The sequence below is a fragment of the Corvus brachyrhynchos genome, unplaced genomic scaffold (assembly GCF_000691975.1).
Source record: "Corvus brachyrhynchos isolate BGI_N302 unplaced genomic scaffold, ASM69197v1 scaffold162, whole genome shotgun sequence".
Classification (NCBI taxonomy): domain Eukaryota; kingdom Metazoa; phylum Chordata; class Aves; order Passeriformes; family Corvidae; genus Corvus; species Corvus brachyrhynchos.
The window spans coordinates 5,298,564-5,316,704 of NW_008236696.1; the positions used below are offsets into that span (position 1 = coordinate 5,298,564).

Sequence of the window (18,141 nt, forward strand, 5' to 3'; positions counted from 1 at the left end):
AAGGGAGGAAGTATGACAGCGCTCTAGTGCATTGAGGACCATTGTACTATTTGATTACCTCAGGGTATGTTTAAACTAGTTCATGAGAAGTTAGTCTTGTGTGGACTTCGAAAATTATGTTATTACAGTCCTGTTGTAATATAACTCTTACAGTTGCTTACTGATTTTGATTTCAAAAATAAACTTTAAAAATAGATGACTAAAAGTAACTGGTGTATTGGGCACAGCACATAATGAAGGGGAATTTAATTATTTTTCAGATACTTGCAGTGAAAATACACGTGTAAACCCTGGCGTTTACAGAAGATGAAAGACATCGACATAGGAAAAGAGTACATTATACCCAGTCCTGGGTATAGAAGTGTGAGGGAGAGAGCTGACTCGGTGCAGCATGAAGAGCAGGAAGAGTCTAATTTTCAGCATTCTAAACTAAAGGTCAGTTTCTTTTTCATTGTTTGTTTTGCAGTCTTTATGCTTATTAAATTGCATGCAGCAGCCTTCTTGCTGTGCCAGCTGTATATAGATTTGCTGCATTGAAGGTCAATAATGAATATTGCCTATTGTGTGGAAGAGGTCATTCCAAGGGGTGCTGTAGCTGTTTTGATAACAGGTCTGAGCACCTATTAAGCATTTTTCACTTTTAAATGTGGCTTTTCAGTAACATTTGAACAAAACATACTTTTTTTCTAGCATTCAGATATTGATGTGAATCAAGGAAATGTTTTAAACCTTTGTGTTTTAGAGAATCATTTCAACAAAGAACAGTGAAGAACTGAGCATAAATCATACACCATTCAGTGTTGGCAGCTGAAAAAACTCTTAATCATGCTGTGGTTGTTTCAAGGATTAATTTTCTAAAGCAGATGTCTAGCTTGACTAGCATGACTTTTTTACTTTTCCCCTCAGATGGAAGTAATTATTATTGAACACTTTCTTGAACATCTGTGTATTTAACATGGTGAGGTACCATCATAATCCTAGTTTATTTTGAGAGCTGGGTCTTGAAATAATCACTGGCTTAGAGTTAGCCTGTCATTGTTTTGAGCTTCTAACTTTTAGAGCTTGTTTTCACTGGGAAGAGTGCATATACTATCAAGTGGTACAGGGATAAAAAGGCTCAGAGGAATGGAAACACCCACACTGGTGAAAGATATGGTTGGAAACCAATAAGCCCTGCCAGCTGAGGAAGGTTAAAGATATTCCAGTGCTAGTATTCAGAGCAGCTAATATTTTCTTGCATATCCTTATGTTCTTGACCTTTTTTGAAATACTCCAAGGACTGATATAAATATATATATATATATATATATACACACACTGTAGATTTTTCTGAAGACAAACAAAGTTAATAGTGCTTCTGTGTGATTTTTGTAACGATGAGTTCCTTGCAGATGTGTTGCTGGTCATTCCACATAGATTGCCTGTGACAGCACTGGTGTGAGAGGGTTGGAAATAGGGGAACTTGCTGTATTTGTATGGAGGAATTGTGAAGACTTGTAAAAAGGCTTAATCTTTGCTGCATTGTAGTAGCTGCTGAGATGCTCTGTATTTGAGCTGAAGGCTTACCTTGTTTCACTGGGTTTGAGGGGTTCCCAGTGCTGCACTGCTGTGCTTTGGGATTGGAGATCCCAGCTCTGCAGCAGGCTGAATGCAGCGAGCGCTCGCAGGCCCTGCAGCTCCAGTGTCCCCACAGGCTCTATGACTCAGCACAGTGCTGCTGACGTGTTCGAGCGAGTTAGTGTCTGATTGCATTAGAGCAGGCACTGATGCAGAGCCAAGAGCCCTCTGGAGTCATGGTGCGGATTTTTAACGGCCTTTATTATGTTGATGTCATGGGCTTGCCACCGACCCTACCCTGTCCAGTAGCAAATCTGCTCTGTCAAATTACTGGTGACAACAGTGATGCCATTGGCAGGCAGCTCTGTTTCCTGACCAGTGGCAGTGGAGTTCAGCAGTAATCATTGCATGTTATCTCTCCCTTTTGGTCTGCATCATCTAATCAGGGTTTAACTTTTAGAGGAAAAAATTCTTATCTTACCTGTAAATTTTTAATTAAATGAAATAATGAAACCAGCATATTTGGGTGGGTTTTGTTGTTGTTGTGGCTTTTTTTTTTTTTTTTTATGGAGACTGAAAGTAAGTCGAGTCCTGCATGTCTGTACAGCCTGGCATGAAAATCTCTAACTCTGAGCTTCAGGTCAGCTTAGCTCTATTGCTGGTCTTTTTTACCTTTCTCCCACTACCATTTGATATGCTGCCTATGACTACAGGGTAGTACATGCAGATAATTGATTGCAAAACAGGGGTTCTGTGGACTTGTGATGACTGATGTAAGAAAAGGGCTTACCCAAGTTCATACCTTGGACTTTATCTGGTTTGTTCTCTGAGTAGAAGAATGAACTTAACTTGTCTTGCTAGTGGAATCTTCTGGTTCTGATAGGTTGCCCACTTTACTTGGTAGTTATCTTGTTTAGTATGCCAAGGTTGTAGTTAATTTCTAGCTCAGACATTGGTACCATTTTTGTTTTGCTAGTCATACTCCAAGGACTGATATAAATATATATATATATATATATATACACACACTGTAGATTTTTCTGAAGACAAACAAAGTTAATAGTGCTTCTGTGTGATTTTTGTAACGATGAGTTCCTTGCAGATGTGTTGCTGGTCATTCCACATAGATTGCCTGTGACAGCACTGGTGTGAGAGGGTTGGAAATAGGGGAACTTGCTGTATTTGTATGGAGGAATTGTGAAGACTTGTAAAAAGGCTTAATCTTTGCTGCATTGTAGTAGCTGCTGAGATGCTCTGTATTTGAGCTGAAGGCTTACCTTGTTTCACTGGGTTTGAGGGGTTCCCAGTGCTGCACTGCTGTGCTTTGGGATTGGAGATCCCAGCTCTGCAGCAGGCTGAATGCAGCGAGCGCTCGCAGGCCCTGCAGCTCCAGTGTCCCCACAGGCTCTATGACTCAGCACAGTGCTGCTGACGTGTTCGAGCGAGGTAGTGTCTGATTGCATTAGAGCAGGCACTGATGCAGAGCCAAGAGCCCTCTGGAGTCATGGTGCGGATTTTTAACGGCCTTTATTATGTTGATGTCATGGGCTTGCCACCGACCCTACCCTGTCCGGTAGCAAATCTGCTCTGTCAAATTACTGGTGACAACAGTGATGCCATTGGCAGGCAGCTCTGTTTCCTGACCAGTGGCAGTGGAGTTCAGCAGTAATCATTGCATGTTATCTCTCCCTTTTGGTCTGCATCATCTAATCAGGGTTTAACTTTTAGAGGAAAAAATTCTTATCTTACCTGTAAATTTTTAATTAAATGAAATAATGAAACCAGCATATTTGGGTGGGTTTTGTTGTTGTTGTGGCTTTTTTTTTTTTCTTTTATGGAGACTGAAAGTAAGTCGAGTCCTGCATGTCTGTACAGCCTGGCATGAAAATCTCTAACTCTGAGCTTCAGGTCAGCTTAGCTCTATTGCTGGTCTTTTTTACCTTTCTCCCACTACCATTTGATATGCTGCCTATGACTACAGGGTAGTACATGCAGATAATTGATTGCAAAACAGGGGTTCTGTGGACTTGTGATGACTGATGTAAGAAAAGGGCTTACCCAAGTTCATACCTTGGACTTTATCTGGTTTGTTCTCTGAGTAGAAGAATGAACTTAACTTGTCTTGCTAGTGGAATCTTCTGGTTCTGATAGGTTGCCCACTTTACTTGGTAGTTATCTTGTTTAGTATGCCAAGGTTGTAGTTAATTTCTAGCTCAGACATTGGTACCATTTTTGTTTTGCTAGTCTTGCATCTCAGGTGTATACAGTCCACAGACACAGACAGCTCTGAATTTGTTGCTACATGTCAGTGAGGTTAAATCCTGCTTACTTGCAGAATACTATGGTTAAGTAAAAGGAGCTGTATTTATAGCATCTTATCTAAGTTAGGCATTCATGTTTGTGTACCAAGTTTTCCCCTTTGTAGTTGAAACAAGCTCTGGTTTCAGCAGCGTACTTGGCTTAGGGAAGAGCAAAGACTTCCCTTTCATAAGGCTGAGCTTTGTTTTGTTGAGCACTTCCCCTCTGCCCGTAAGAAACGGGGAGAAGCAGTAAAGTAAATGGTGTTTCAAGGGAAGAGAAGGGACTCTGTCCTTTGCTACTGTATCTTCTATGGAACCTGGATTGGGTTAGATGCCTAAACTGAGTTGGCTCAGCTGGTGGCAGAGCACAGTGGAGGGCTGATGTGATGAGGGTAAGACCACAGTCCTACAGCAGTTCAGAGGGATAAGCTGAAGTGGAACTGTCATTTGGACAATGGAGTCCAGTGTACCATCAATAGAGATGTGACTCTCAAATTTCTTGTAGAAAATCTGGCTCAGGATTTGAACTAGGTTGACCAGAAAATGACTAAGCTGTAAGCATGATCTGTATTGCCAGGAGTAAGCTGCAAGGAGATGTAGGTTGTTATTTCACCACTAACTTCAGATCTTTGTGGAATGCAGGTTTGGGACTGTTTTGCAGCAGACTTTCACTGCATGAGGTAGACTTCTTGCTAACATATTGCACAGGTGCCTTATAGGGTGAGGTAGAAGAATCCTGTGTGCTCTGGGGACAGTAGTCAAGGGCCAGTGGTGATGGCCACTTCTGGCAGGGCTACAAGGACATTTGGCTGATCAATAATATGACTCATTGGGGGATTTGGTTGCCTATATTGCTGCTTTTTCTGTATCCTTCTTAATTTGAAGCAGAAAAATCTAGTTGATTTTTCTGACCATGATCTTTATAGGTGAAAGACATGTTTTACTAATGAGCCAAGGTCCCAGAGCTTTCTTGTATGTCTCTCTTCTTAGCATTGCATAAAGGTTATATTCAGCTTTCCATTTTCTGTCCTGAAACCTCCATTCTCGTGTTTATTTCCTACTGAAAGGATGCTGTAAAGTGTGTTCATGACAATAGCAAAAAAGAACTTGCAATTCTTTCCTTGGATGCTTAAATGGTGCTTGGTCACAGCTTGAAAGATCACATCTTTGAAAGACATGAGCTTTTCAAATAGGCTTCCTGGAATCATAATTGAAATAATTCTGCAATATAAGTAGGTCTAATCCAGCATTTCCTGGTGCTTAATGGGAATGTTGCTATAGAAATATGGACCTCTGAAACGGGCACTTTGGGACTGAAATTTAAAAAAAAATTATTCAGCTTGCGAATACATATATTCACCTCATGAATAAGCGTCTGCAATGTGTTCTGATAACAATTGATTTTTAAGTCTTTGGAGACCTTAATGTAGCTTACAAAACAGGGTCTTAACTACATGTTCCCACTGCATAGTACTGTACTAATTGGGCTTATTGTATGTGGGGACATGCCTCTGCTGGAGAACTTGTAGGTGCACTTGCTGCCTAGCACTATAGTGAGTAGTAAAAGCTGTTATGTGACCAGTGAGTAATAATTAAGGGATGTTTTGAAATATTGATTTGTACTTAACACCTTTAGAACTTTCTGTTCTCAGAATGTGCCTGTGCCCTTCAACTTGCAGCTGAAGTAATTGTATGTAGTTTTTCTCATGGAAGCAGTGTGTCCTGGGGAGGACAGACCCCACTGTGTCCATGAAATATGCTATAAAATAATAGATGAGGAAGAGAAATAATTTGTTCTTGAAATGCTTTTGGAATAGGCTCTTCTCAAATGTAGGTTTTCGTGTTTATTTGATGGAATAGCAGGCAATGAAGTTTGCTTCCCTATCCCATTACATTTACAGTGGAGGAGGGTATGAGAACAAGCTGCTTCTATGATACACAGAGCTTCTGAATTTGAGTTCCTATGTTAATGATGCTACAGTACTTATTTACAAATTGTGCTCCAAGCTGTAGTTGGTTCTGGCTGGAATGTACTGTTTAGGATTAATTTCTTGCTGCTGAAGGATAATGACTGCATCTGTGGTAAATCTCAAGTGCAAATTGCTGCATTTCAAGGCACCAGATAGGGGAACTGTAGAGATTGCTTCAAACATGCAGGAAATGTGTTGCTAACTTTAGCTGTTGGAAGCCCTACTAATATTCCTGTCCTTACCTTGCTGTCTTGTTTTTCAGGTTTGTCTCTGACATCTTTTGCCCAAGACAGCAGGGAATGTAATCAGAACTTGCTGGAGTTGATGTAAATCCTTCAAGCACTGCTAGCTTTGAAGTGATTTATCACTGAGTATTTAAATAGATCAATTCTGCCTCAACCTCTCTGAAGCATTTGAAGTATCTGAGTCAACTGAACAACGGGTTAAAAATAGGGGTGTGAGTGTGAGCCTGGGTACTGCTGCCTTTGCACGCCGTGCTTAGAGCAGTTCTAGACAGCTTGAATATAAACTTATTTGTAGCTGAAGCTGCTGGATGTATCTGCATTTTTCCAGATGATTGCATATTTTCATAACCAAGTAAACACTTACTTTTTAACTTTTTCAAGTCAAATGAAAGCAAAATTTTAAAATTTGTTTTTTACAGCAGTTCTATTATCTTTGAAAACTTTGAACACAATTAGACTAGGTGCAGTAACATTCATGGTACTTTCTAAAGATGCATTAATTCCATGATATCCCCAAAGAACTGAATATATTGGTTACAATCATGTTCTTTTAAGTTGTTTTACCATTGAACTTCTGCTAATAAAGCACTCACTGACAGAGTAACCACAGAGAATCAAGTGATTCTGTCAAGAATCACTTGATAGAAGATCCTAGAATTGTTTATTAGTGTATGCTTTAGGATGACCCTCTAACTACACTGAAGAAAGGGTATCTCTACCTTGTCCTCCAAGATATGTACGCATCACCATCTGAGAAAGGAGCATATCCACAGCCAGTTGTACCAAAAGTTTATCTGAAACTTGGAGGGGGGTTTATGGTATCAGAGAAGCCTTCCACTTAATAGGAGGAACAAAAAGGTGAAATCTGTGGTTGGGCAGAGATGTTTTCTAGAGGAACATTGATATTCTGGATAATTTACAGCTTCCTTTGGAACTTGACTGCCTTCCTTAATGCACAGCCATTTTCTAAATCTTAGCCACATTATAAAACCTCAGCTCTGACCACTTGCTGGTATTGTCTTTGACTACTATTGGTTGCTGTTCCTTTGTTCAGAGCAGATTTCTAAATCAGCCTGCTCATGACCAAAAGTGTGTAAGGAGTAGATTAGCTATCAGTGAAGGAAATCTGGCAGTGTCTTTTCCATTGTAGTGTTCTATATTAGTGCTGGAGACATTCTGCCCTATGGCTGTTTCAGAAACTCAGTGTACAGCTCTAAGAGTTGCCAGAAATATTTACTGCACCTATCCCAAACTACTGGTGAACTTAGCTTGAAGCAACTTAAAACTCATATATATGCAAGGAGTTATGATGCCTTGGGACACTGAGATGGTAATTAGTTTTTGAAAATTTGTATCCTAGTGATAAGGGATAGTTAGTTGTGCTCTGAATCACATACTGCAAGCAAGCTGTTCCACAAACAAAATCTGTGTTTCAGTTGTTTTTGAGGATGAAGGTTAATGAATTTCAAAGTCAACGTGTTTAGAGCCCTGAGGTGTTTAGTTTGAGCTTCCTAGATTACTGTTTGCCATTTGAGCAAGGTGCCCCTTGCTTTCGGAAGCATGTGTGTGTACAGGAAGGTGAACTCAGTACAAGATTGTTGTATTAGGCTTGATAAATGCTGCAGTGTCAAGGCTTCTGCTGTCACTCGTTGGTGATTCCACTCAATAGAAGTTTTAAGTTCAAAGCCTCCCTGGATGCTCCAAATGTTGTACAAAATTCACCTGTGTAGCTTCTACAGTGACCTGGCTTAAGTATGGCCTGAGTAAAGGTTGTTACTGAAGAACACCCCTAACATACAGCAGGTTGTCAGGGTGGTTCAGGAGAGCAGAGTTTACCTGAGCAAGGCAGGAGCCAAATTCTCAGCCTGTGCTGTGCTAGGTTGATTTGCTTAGTGAGGAGTTGGTTTCTCATATTTGTAGTCAGAGATGTGTAGGGTGCTAATTCTAAAGCTGGTTATTTCCAGTTCCACAGTCTGGAGTCTGCTGGCACTGTGCATGAGCTATGTAGCTCCAGTGCTGGATGATCAATGTACACTGAATGGCTCCTAGGACCTTTGCTTACAAGATCATGAATACTGGTTTGAATGTAAAACAAAACAGGGATTCATGGATACCACAAGCTTAAGCACGTGTGCAGCTGCTTATCAGATGCATTGATAGCAGCTAAAGTTGCAAAATCCTAAAATAAACACTTCATGCTCAACTGTATGTCTTGGATTGCAGGAATAAGTGGTTTTGCTAGGAAAGAGTTGAGAACATCTCACCTCAGTGCTGATGCTGGCCAAAATTCAAGGGCAAGGTAAAATCAGAAATATTCCTGTAAGAAGCTGATACACCTGTACTCACCAAGGACTTTCTGTGCCTCAAGTGAAAGTGCTCAATATATGTGACTAAAATACTCAGGCTCATCAGATGTGCATACTCTGACCTTGTTTGGCTACAGAGCCTTGATATCAGTACCAAGCATTACTGGGAGACTTCTGTTTTAATCTGAGGATACATAAACTCAGGCTAGCTTTGAAACTATCACGCCAGTGTTAGTACAACTTCTGCTAATCCTGGCTCAGAAAAGTAATGGCAGATCTTGTGTAATCAAGTCACATGTAACTCTGCTAGAGTGAATAGCTGGACTTCAAGCTTTTCCATCTCTGAACTGTTGTGGTAAATCAGAGTTTCTGAACAGTTAATTTGTATCTCTTAAGAGAAATGTGGCACAGCTGTACTTATTCCTGCATTTGGGTATGTGTTTGGTGCTGTGAAGAGCTGTTCTTCAGTGTAGGATAAGCTGGGAAGGCAGCAGAGACATGAGGTTTCTTTTATACTCCCCTTTTCAGGAGGTTGAAGAAAATGGAGGCTCTGGCTTCTTGACCTGGTTCTTTTCAGCAGTTCTGGAAGTTGTAACCATAGTTTCTAGGCATCTGACACTATCTGATGGTCTAACCTTGGTGCTGTGTGAATTCAGCTGTGCTGTCTGTACTTTGTGATCAATGTGTGCAGGTGCCTAAAGGATCAATGCCTCCTTCCTCACACCCACTGTCTCTGTTCTAGCCCAGTGCCTGTTCCTTGCTGCCTCGGTGTCAGGGAGACAGCTGGTATGGGTGGATGATACACCAAACTAGTCTTAAATAGGCTCATGTTTTAATCAGGCAGGGTATTACAAAGTATCCTAGCTACAGAGAAAGCTGGGAGCCTAATGCTGCAAATCCCCTTGCTAATATTTTTATAGATTGTGTATTGCATCAAATCCAGTGAAAGGAGAAGAGAATTGTCTTAGTAGGCTATAAAGTTCATAGTGCACTTGCTGCTTCACCAAGCAACTGCAGACTTGACAATGTTTGGACCTGCAAACCTATTTAATTTTCAGATGCTCCTGGGTTTGGTGACTTGCAGTCTGGACAACAGTGCTTTAGGGGTTGCCTGTGCTACCTGCAAAAGCATTGTATATACCCCTTACTGCTTTCCAGTGGGATTATACTTGGACTCAGAGGAATTTCTGGGAATAAGAATGTAATTACAACTTCAGAGAATCTTTTCCTAGACTCCTGTTTTATTGTAGATGTGCTTAAGCTAAATGGAACAGTTGATTCTTTTCTTCCCTTCACCTGCCCATACAAACTAATAACTAATCTTGTTTTGCAACACCAATCTTTTAATGAAGTCTTAGGTATTTTTAAATTGCTCTTCATCCTGGAGTCACAATATGGAGAATACATTAAGCACTGAGCAGAACTGGTGATCATATAATTCTTTCTCATCACATGCCCACCTAGTTTTGAGCTCTGTTGTGCTGGTCTGTAGGTTTCCCATTTGCCTCTCCTTGCTGGGAACTTTAATAAAGGGATGAGGAGGCCTGCTGAGCTCTGCCTGCTAAATGCAAGAGGTGGGAGTTCCTGTTCTGCAGTGTTGCCAGCTCAGAGACCTTTACTACTTAAACAGTTTTAACTTTATGTAATAATAAGTCAACCACAGTAGCTTTTGTATTCTATGTCAGCTGCAAGGATTAGTAAAAATGCAGTTATAGGTCTGTTCTAGTTTCCTGTCAGTTGCCTGGTAGGACCAGAAGAGATGCAGCTTCTTCCCTGCTGGGATCTGAGCCCTGGAAGATGTTCTGCCTTATGGAAGAAGGGACAATAGCTATTTGGTGGCTGGGGTTTGGGTTGTATGCACACATCAAATTCTTCTCTGCAAGATGAGTAAGGGATGGAAAAATCTGTTTTGCTTTGCCTCTGGTCTTGTCTGGTTTTGCAGTTGTATGATGTTACAGCTGTCAAACCAATAATTTGCTACCTTCTCTTAAGTAGGAAATTGTAATAGGACTGTGTGAAAGGCTAGAATCTCCCTGGGTGGCTTTTTCCTTCCCACCTACATGACAGCTCCCTCCTTTCTCTTTACCTGTTCCACATCCTCAGATGCTCATGTTGCCTGCTTAGCAGGCTTTCAGAAGTGTGCAAGCTCACATATTTGAGTTTGCTTGCCTTTCTGAGTAAGGTCCCTCATGCCTTTCTTGCTTCCTACAGAACTTCTGACATCATATGTATATGACAGCTCTGTAGCCTGGCTTGTAAATTTCCTGCATTTTCATGACCTCGGATTGTGGGTTTGGTATGGCTGTCTCTAACTTAATGAGCAAATAGTTTCCCCTTGCCCCTAAAGCACTCATTTTCTTCACCTCACTCAGGCTTTCTGTCATATGTCTTGAGCCAACCATGAAATCTTTCTGACTCTCTCATTACCTTATGTGCTTACCATTGCTATGACCAATTTTTTGACCAGGAAATCATGCTAACAGGTGCTGGTAGGGTTTTGTTGTTTTCCTAAGCTGTAGAAAGTCAGATGGAGCAGGTGTACTCTGTGCTCTGTGGTAGCAGCACCAGCTGTGCTTTTCTTTCTCTGCCCCTCTGTGACCCACCCATGAAGGAAGATCATGTGTGCAGTGATACTTCCTTGGTACTCTCCCTACTCTTGGGGATTGCTCCCAAGATTAAAAGTTTTAACTGTTTTCTTATTCTGTTAATTCTTATAGTCATATATTGAATTGTATCAACTTGTACTCAGGTGTGTCAGAGCTTCATGGCATGTGGAGTGCAGAACTATTATGCTCTGTTAGGAGATGCCTATGGCTGCAGAAAATTTATATGGCATCCACCAGCTATTAATAAGATGCTGCATCAATGGTTGTTCTTGCCCTCTGTCATATGTTTAGTAAGCCATGATATGCTTAACCCATGTGAGTTTAATTCTCCAATGTTTAGTCCATTTATGTATTTGAACTTTATAGTATCCTGTGATAGAGAATTCTAAATTTAAGTGTGCCTTGTTCTTTTGTTGTAAGAACAGTTGGTGGTCACTCTCTAATTCTCTTTCTTCAGATTTTATGGACTTCTCAAATACCTGTACCTTTATTCCTTTTTTCTATCCAGCTGAAAAATCTTAGGTTTATGCTATTCCAAGCCCTACTGTTATCATTGCTCAAGGAAACTAAGTTTAATACCCTTTTTGAACTGAAGTGACAAGGGACAGAAAAAAAACCCTAGGGTTTTTTAAGTGGCGTGGTAATGTTTTCTGCTTTATCCTTTGTGTCTTTTGTAACAATTCTTCTTTTTTTTTTTTCTTTTTGACCTTTTGTTGATGCTGAGTAGTCATCTGCTGTTTCTCAAGAAATGTCTGAATGTGTCTTCCTCCTCCGGTTCACAATGCTTGATTTAGGCTTGTTTTGTTTCTGCGAGCATTTCCTTGGAGTTACCAATACCATGTTGTATCACTCAGTTCATTGCTTGTATTAGCATATTAATAAGTTGATGAATTAGAAAAAGTGTATTTTCATTTGTTTTTTAAGTTTATTAGACATTTATTTCAATAGCAGAGCTGGAGCCTGTTGTAGCACATTAGTAATGACTCAAGGCATTGGTTTCCAAGAAAACTGTACACATGCAGGCAATCAGGAAACCTAATCAGAAACCTAAATTAACAGTGTTGGGGTTGTTTGGTTTTTTTACTTCAGTCTTTTGTTCCTGAAGTGCATTGTAGAACAGCTTAGGAGCCTCACTTCTTCCCGATAAACTCTGCTTTGAAGATTTTCTAATCTTCAAAGAGCTGTGCAGAACTGTAAAGTTGTTCTTAAATCTCATTTATACAATGGTGTGAGGCATTTGTTTCTTGATAGTCTTACATGAGGGATTTTGACAATCTTGCCAAGATGGAGATGAGCAATGCTGTCGACTAGGGGTTTGTGCTTGTATTTGCCTCTATGGCAAGACATTATAAAGGCCTTTCAGAGGCAGTGCCCTAGTCTTTATCAATGCAGCTTTTACACCTTTGCTGAGAGAATTCTCTTGAGCAGCTCTGGAGAGTTTAATTATTTTTCAGAGTGATTGTTTATGAACATTATCTTTGGACTGCCTAAAAACCTTGCAATTGTACTTACTTATTAAAAAGGTATTGTTTCTAAGTGGTGAAAACCTACTTTTATGCTCATAAACATAGTGTTTTCTGGTTTGAAAGACCTTTTTTTTTTTTCTTTTTTTTTTTTTTTTTTACTTATAGGCACTTTTGTGTGCTCTGAAAAACAATATTTCTGCAACTAGCTTGTGGCATTGCTTAGAAACAAATGTGTCATCAGCAGCAAGATGCTTGGGCAGATCTGCCCAGGGCCTCTTACGAGGGTAACACAACAAACCAGTTATTCCTCTGCTGTATCCAGAAAAGCAGTGGCGCAGAACTCTTCCCCACTACTGACTCCTTTGGAATATTTGTGGCAGATCCCTTATTAATGCTGATTTGGATAGACTTAGAAAGGCAGTGTTGCCTCAGTGAGTCAGTAATTTAATATAAATTGAGTGAGAAGTATTTTAATTCAGACTTCAAGTTTTGTGTAATTTTGAGTCACTCTATGTGTCATAAGGTTTTAATGTTCTTTTGTTTTCTTGTTATTTGGCTATCTTTTGTTACCATAGCTTTAAGTGATAGCTTAGGAAATATGCATTTAGAGATAGAACCATGGATTGTTGACTACACGCTTAGGCACTATTTAAGTTCTTCAGTTAAGTAAATAAGGGACAGATTTATGACATTATCAGTTTCCTGTTCTCATTCTTCACATGGGTGGAAACAGTGTCTTAGTGTGCTATACTATTACATATTAACATGGTACAGGCAAAACCTATGATAAATGGTGGCATTTCCAACAAAAATTGCATGATGTGGAAGTCAGGAACCAAGTGCTTGCATTTAGTGTTTGCAGATCCTATGTTTTTAGGAGGCTACAATGCATTATAGTTGCTTCTTTTCAAGGAAATAAGGTAATTTGGCTCTGATAAGGCAACTAATAAAGTAGAATCATAGTATCTTTGTAAGACGTTCTGGAAGATTTTTACCTCAGAAATTACTTTTTAAAAAAAATTAGTTCTACTGCAATAAATTAGAATACAAGCAGGTAACATGGTTCTGCAATAAATGACACATTAAGTTAGCAGAACTGGTTGAGGGCCCTCAGCCAGTACAGATAACAGGTTCATCTCCTTATGTAGTTTTGTGACATCTGGCTGTTCATCAAAAGATTTGTTTGAACTCTGCAACGTTTTGACTATCCTGTATCATTGCTGTTTCTCCTCTTGGATTAGCTTTTAAGTCTGCCTTTCACTGGGGCTGTGGAAACCCTCCCCGAGATAAGGTTTGCCTTTTAAGTAAGTGGTTGTTATTAAAGTTGCTGAGCCATTGAGAAGCTGTGCCTGGGAGCAGAGAAAATTGTCATCTTTGTTCCGTTTAGATTAGGGAAAAAGAGAAAAAACAGGAAACATGATAAAAGGAAGTACAATTCTGCTTAGTGCATATTTGGGTTCTTTTATCTAATCTAAAGTGTTTTTGAAGAAGGGACTTCAGTAGAATTCTGAAAATACTCTGTATTTTCTGTGGATAAGAATATCTAAATTATCCTAAGAGGGTGTAAATTCATCAAGAAAATATGTCTTCATTTCACTGCATAAGCCAGTCATTGATTTCCTGAACTGGTGTCGTAGGTACTTAATGTTGTAATTTTTCTCTATTGTATTTCCTGTGGCAGGATGAATCTGGTCTATCCATTTATGCTTTGAATGCACAGACACAATACTGGTACTAATTCATGTTTTACCAATGCAGCAGTCTAATGCAGATCTAGAACCTGTGCCTTCCATGGCTTTGCTGCCAGGATGAAGCCTGTGGTCTAAGACATTGAAATGATTGTGGTTGTTGCACAATAATTTGCAGAAGAAAGAGGTGCAAAATTGCTGGAGTTGGGAGTCATGGACTTCAAATGTAGTTTTGAAGTCTGAATCTGTTGTCTTTCTTATAAAAGCAGATTGAATGCCAGGATGCCTTGGAAGCAGCAGCTCGGGCAGAGGGCCTGCCACTGGACACCTCTGTGCATTCCCAGCTGAGAATGCTGGATGAAGAGCACCACAAGGGCAAATACCACCATGGTCTGAATGCACTGAAACCCATACGGACCACTTCCAAGTACGTCTTTAGGCTACCACAGAACTGATACAGCATTTGCTTTTCAAACCAGTCACAAAGCAGAATCACAGATGTAGGTCTGCTGACTGGTACTGGAAACATCAGAATTTGTTTAGCAAGTGTGGCTGGCATGGACCATTTGGTACTCTGAGTGCTTTCAATGAGAGGAGGCTTTGTTTTTCTTGAAGATTTACATTTCCTCTTTCATTTTATTTGTGATTTTTTTTTTTTCTTAATTCTTTTAGACACCAGCACCCTGTTGATAATGCTGGGCTTTTCTCCTCCATGACCTTCTCCTGGCTCACTCCTTTGGCCCACAGAGCATACAAGAAAGGGGAATTGTTTATGGATGATGTATGGTCTTTATCAAGGCATGAGTCTTCAGATGTCAATTGTAGAAGGTAAAGACATCTAGTTCCTCATTGTTTTCTTGTTTCCATTTATGATATATTAGTTTGGAGGCAATGGTATAGTGTTGCCCTAGAAAAGCAGCATTGATATTTTGTTTAGCCTTTCTCAGAATGGTGGAATTCACTTTCATCTTTCAGAGACGACTTTCTCATGCACCACAGTTTCTGTAGCCTTGCTGATTCCAGTGAAAGAGGATTATATCTTCAGGAGTGTCTTGCAATTCTTCTGATTTTACATGACTTTAATCTGTTTTTTGTTAAAACAATTTTTTCTCAAGGCTACAGTGGAAAAAGTCTTGTGCTAAGATAATAAGAAGTAATACTGTCAGTAACAAAGTGATTTGAATGTGCATCAGATCTTCTGATCAGGCTAACCTTCCATGGATAATGAGAATTTCTTCAGTCAGTTCAGCCAAGAAAGGCTGTGACAAGTCAATATACTAAGATTACCGAAGAGACTCCAGGCAAAGAGAAAGCATTGTGTATTTTATCCCTCTGTCCTATGGAAGTAACACTACACAGATATTTCTCTTCACCTCACAGAATGTACTAGAATGTATTTATTTCTCTTAATATTATTGTCTGTTGTTCTGAGCTAGGCAGCACTTAGAGTTTTAACAAAGAAGTACCTGTCAGACTGTACCTTCTCTCGTGGTGAAAAATTTATGACAGGAGTCTTCTGTTTTTATTAGGCTGGAGAGATTGTGGCAGGAAGAACTGAAAGAAAGTGGGCCTGATGATGCTTCTCTCCGGAGGGTTGTGTGGATTTTCTGCCGTACCAGGCTCATCCTTTCCATAGTGTGTCTGATGATCACGCAGCTCGCGGGTTTCAGTGGACCAGTAAGTAATATCCATCCTTTTTTTAACAACCCCAGAGGGCTCCATCTCATGGCCAACTGTAAAATCTCAAGGTTTCATTGCAGAATCACTTAAATGTTTTGACTAGCTAGAAATTTTGGGGCAAAATTCCAGAGTGATTCAATAATCCAGGATAGGATTCCTACAGCTGATGGATCAGTTGCTGAATACCCAGGCAAGTTCTTGGAGAAGGGAGGGGGAGTTTAGGTATCCTGGAGGAAATGGACTTCTCGGTTTTTCTCTTTGGTTTTGAGTATAGTTTAAAGTTCTTCCCTAACTGCATAAGCTTAACTGCATAACTTCCTTTTTTTGTAAGATTCTTATGTGCAGGTCTTCTAATTGTTTTTCTCTTTGAAATTCTGTAAATTTATCTTGGAATAAAATTCAGTCTGATAAAACTCTAATCTTAAATTATTGGCATTAATAACAGTCTTCAAGAAGTGGACCAAAACAATTCTATGAGAGCACTGCTTAAAAACTAATGTGAGCAGGTCTCAAGAAGTCTGTGGGCATAGTCTTTACTGATCCTACAGAGAATGGCCAGACAGGTTTCATGTAGAAGTGTAGGAAACGTTGTTGCCTCTAGGAGCGGCTGCTGTTTGTTGCTAAGGGTCGTATTGAAGATAACAACATGGGACTTGACATTCACACCATTTTTTGTCACCTGTTTGTTGCACATGCTGTGCAGATGTGAAGTTGAAATTTTGACTAAATTTATTCTCTACACATTTCCCTTGAGGAGTAGGAGCAGTATTACTGCTAGTAGTACACGTTTCAGTGTGCTGGTAAGCTGGAGGTTCATTTCTTGGGTAAGTACATTTGGGTACACTGTTAGGTGAAATGTCTTTTTAAAATGTTTTCCTGCTTTTAAATGTCGTATCAAAATGATGTTCTGTTTTTTAAGTCTTCTTAAAGTTTGCCTTGTTTCATGTAATATGAATAACAATAAATGTTTCTGTGATATTGTTTTCTTTGTAATATTTTATAGTTGTCTCTATTATAAAATATACAAACATACTTTGGTAATTAATAATAAATAATGATTAAGGTTTTAACAGCACTAGCTTTTCCCAAGAAGAGCTTCTGTCATTGTTTCACTACAGGGCTTGAGGAGCTGCTTTTATCTTTAGCAAAAAGAACTTGCAGCAGGGTTACCCCTAATTTCTGTAGTGTAATGTTCTCAAATTGTCTCAGTCAAACTGCTGAATGAGAGAGTGTAAGAGGGGAAAGGAGAAAACAAACCAGCTTGATTAGGTTGGGGCTACTGCTGCAATTGATGCTCAATATGGGTAACTTAAAGTTAGCTATAGACAGTTGCCCATTTACAGACAACCTTATTCATTTCTCTGAATAAGGCACAATTCACTTTGATTCTACCATTTGGCATGAAAATAAGTCTTTACCATCCCTCCTCCCTGTTTTTAAAAGTGGCATGCCTCAGGGATATGCCTATGCTGTCTCCTCAAAAGTATCAGTGCTTTCTTGTATTGTTACACCTTTTCAGTCACCTGAAGGTGAAAAGCGAGATCAGGAAAAGCACTTGACTTGACCTCATGTGTTGGGGGAAAATTATAAAAGTGGAGTTAAACACTGTATTAAAATTCAAAAATTTTAATGGAACGTCTATGATCTTGAAATGCCAGCAAATGGCTGTGGCTTTGCTACTCAGCATTGTGATGGTTATAATTGGAAAGGAGTTGTTCAAGACTTCCTGTGTGGACTCTTCTTTGGTTTGGTTTGTTTTTTTTTTTTTGTATCAGATCCTTCAAGGGTCTTCCTCTTTTTTTATTTTGATAAATTTTGCATCTGGCACAGAATCTAAACCTATAACCTGGTGAGTCAGCTGCACGTGTCAGACTGCCTTGTAATAACCATCAGAATGTACTAGTACAGGTGATACACTATTTATCTCCAATAAATACTTGCTGCTATTTGATCAGCGACCAAAACTTCCAAGTTCTGGTTGAGGAGCAAAGAAGTTTTTTGATTGCTAAACGTAATCAGTTTAACTCCAGGTCTGAACAAGGTACCTGTTTGCAACTGTTCAGAGCTTTCTTCCCATTTGGGAGATGGGGAAACTAGCTATCTTAGTGGAGCACAGCTTGACAGTTTGGTCAGTTACTGGAGGGGGGAGTGGTAAGCTGCAGGAGGTAAGTTTTCCAGTTTCCCAGTTGGCTCCAGCTGCAGCCTACCCCGTGCTGTGGCGCGCTGGCTGCAGCAGGGACGCCGGCTCTGCAGTGGGACCAGTGACAGAAGCTGTTCTTCAGCATTTTCAGCATGGCTTTTTTCTGCGTCAGGATGAGGCATT

General features: G+C 39.8%; 1 protein-coding gene across 6 annotated transcripts in view; it reads left to right on the top strand.

Annotated features, from left to right (window-relative positions):
• Positions 1–259: 259 nt before the first annotated feature.
• The window catches only part of ABCC5 (ATP binding cassette subfamily C member 5), a 68,254-nt gene continuing 50,372 nt past the window's right edge, over positions 260–18,141 (top strand). For 4 of the 6 annotated variants that reach the window (XR_001859586.1, XM_017726986.1, XM_017726988.1 and 1 more), the window contains exons 1-4: positions 260–435; positions 14,405–14,565; positions 14,811–14,966; positions 15,668–15,815. Coding sequence is in view for 5 of the 6 variants with exons in the window: in XM_017726986.1 (XP_017582475.1) it covers positions 307–435; positions 14,405–14,565; positions 14,811–14,966; positions 15,668–15,815 (594 nt within the window). In the remaining variant the exon portion in view is untranslated. The remainder of the gene's footprint in view (positions 436–14,404; positions 14,566–14,810; positions 14,967–15,667; positions 15,816–18,141) is intronic. The other 2 variants (XM_017726987.1, XM_017726989.1) reach the window with 2 other exon arrangements.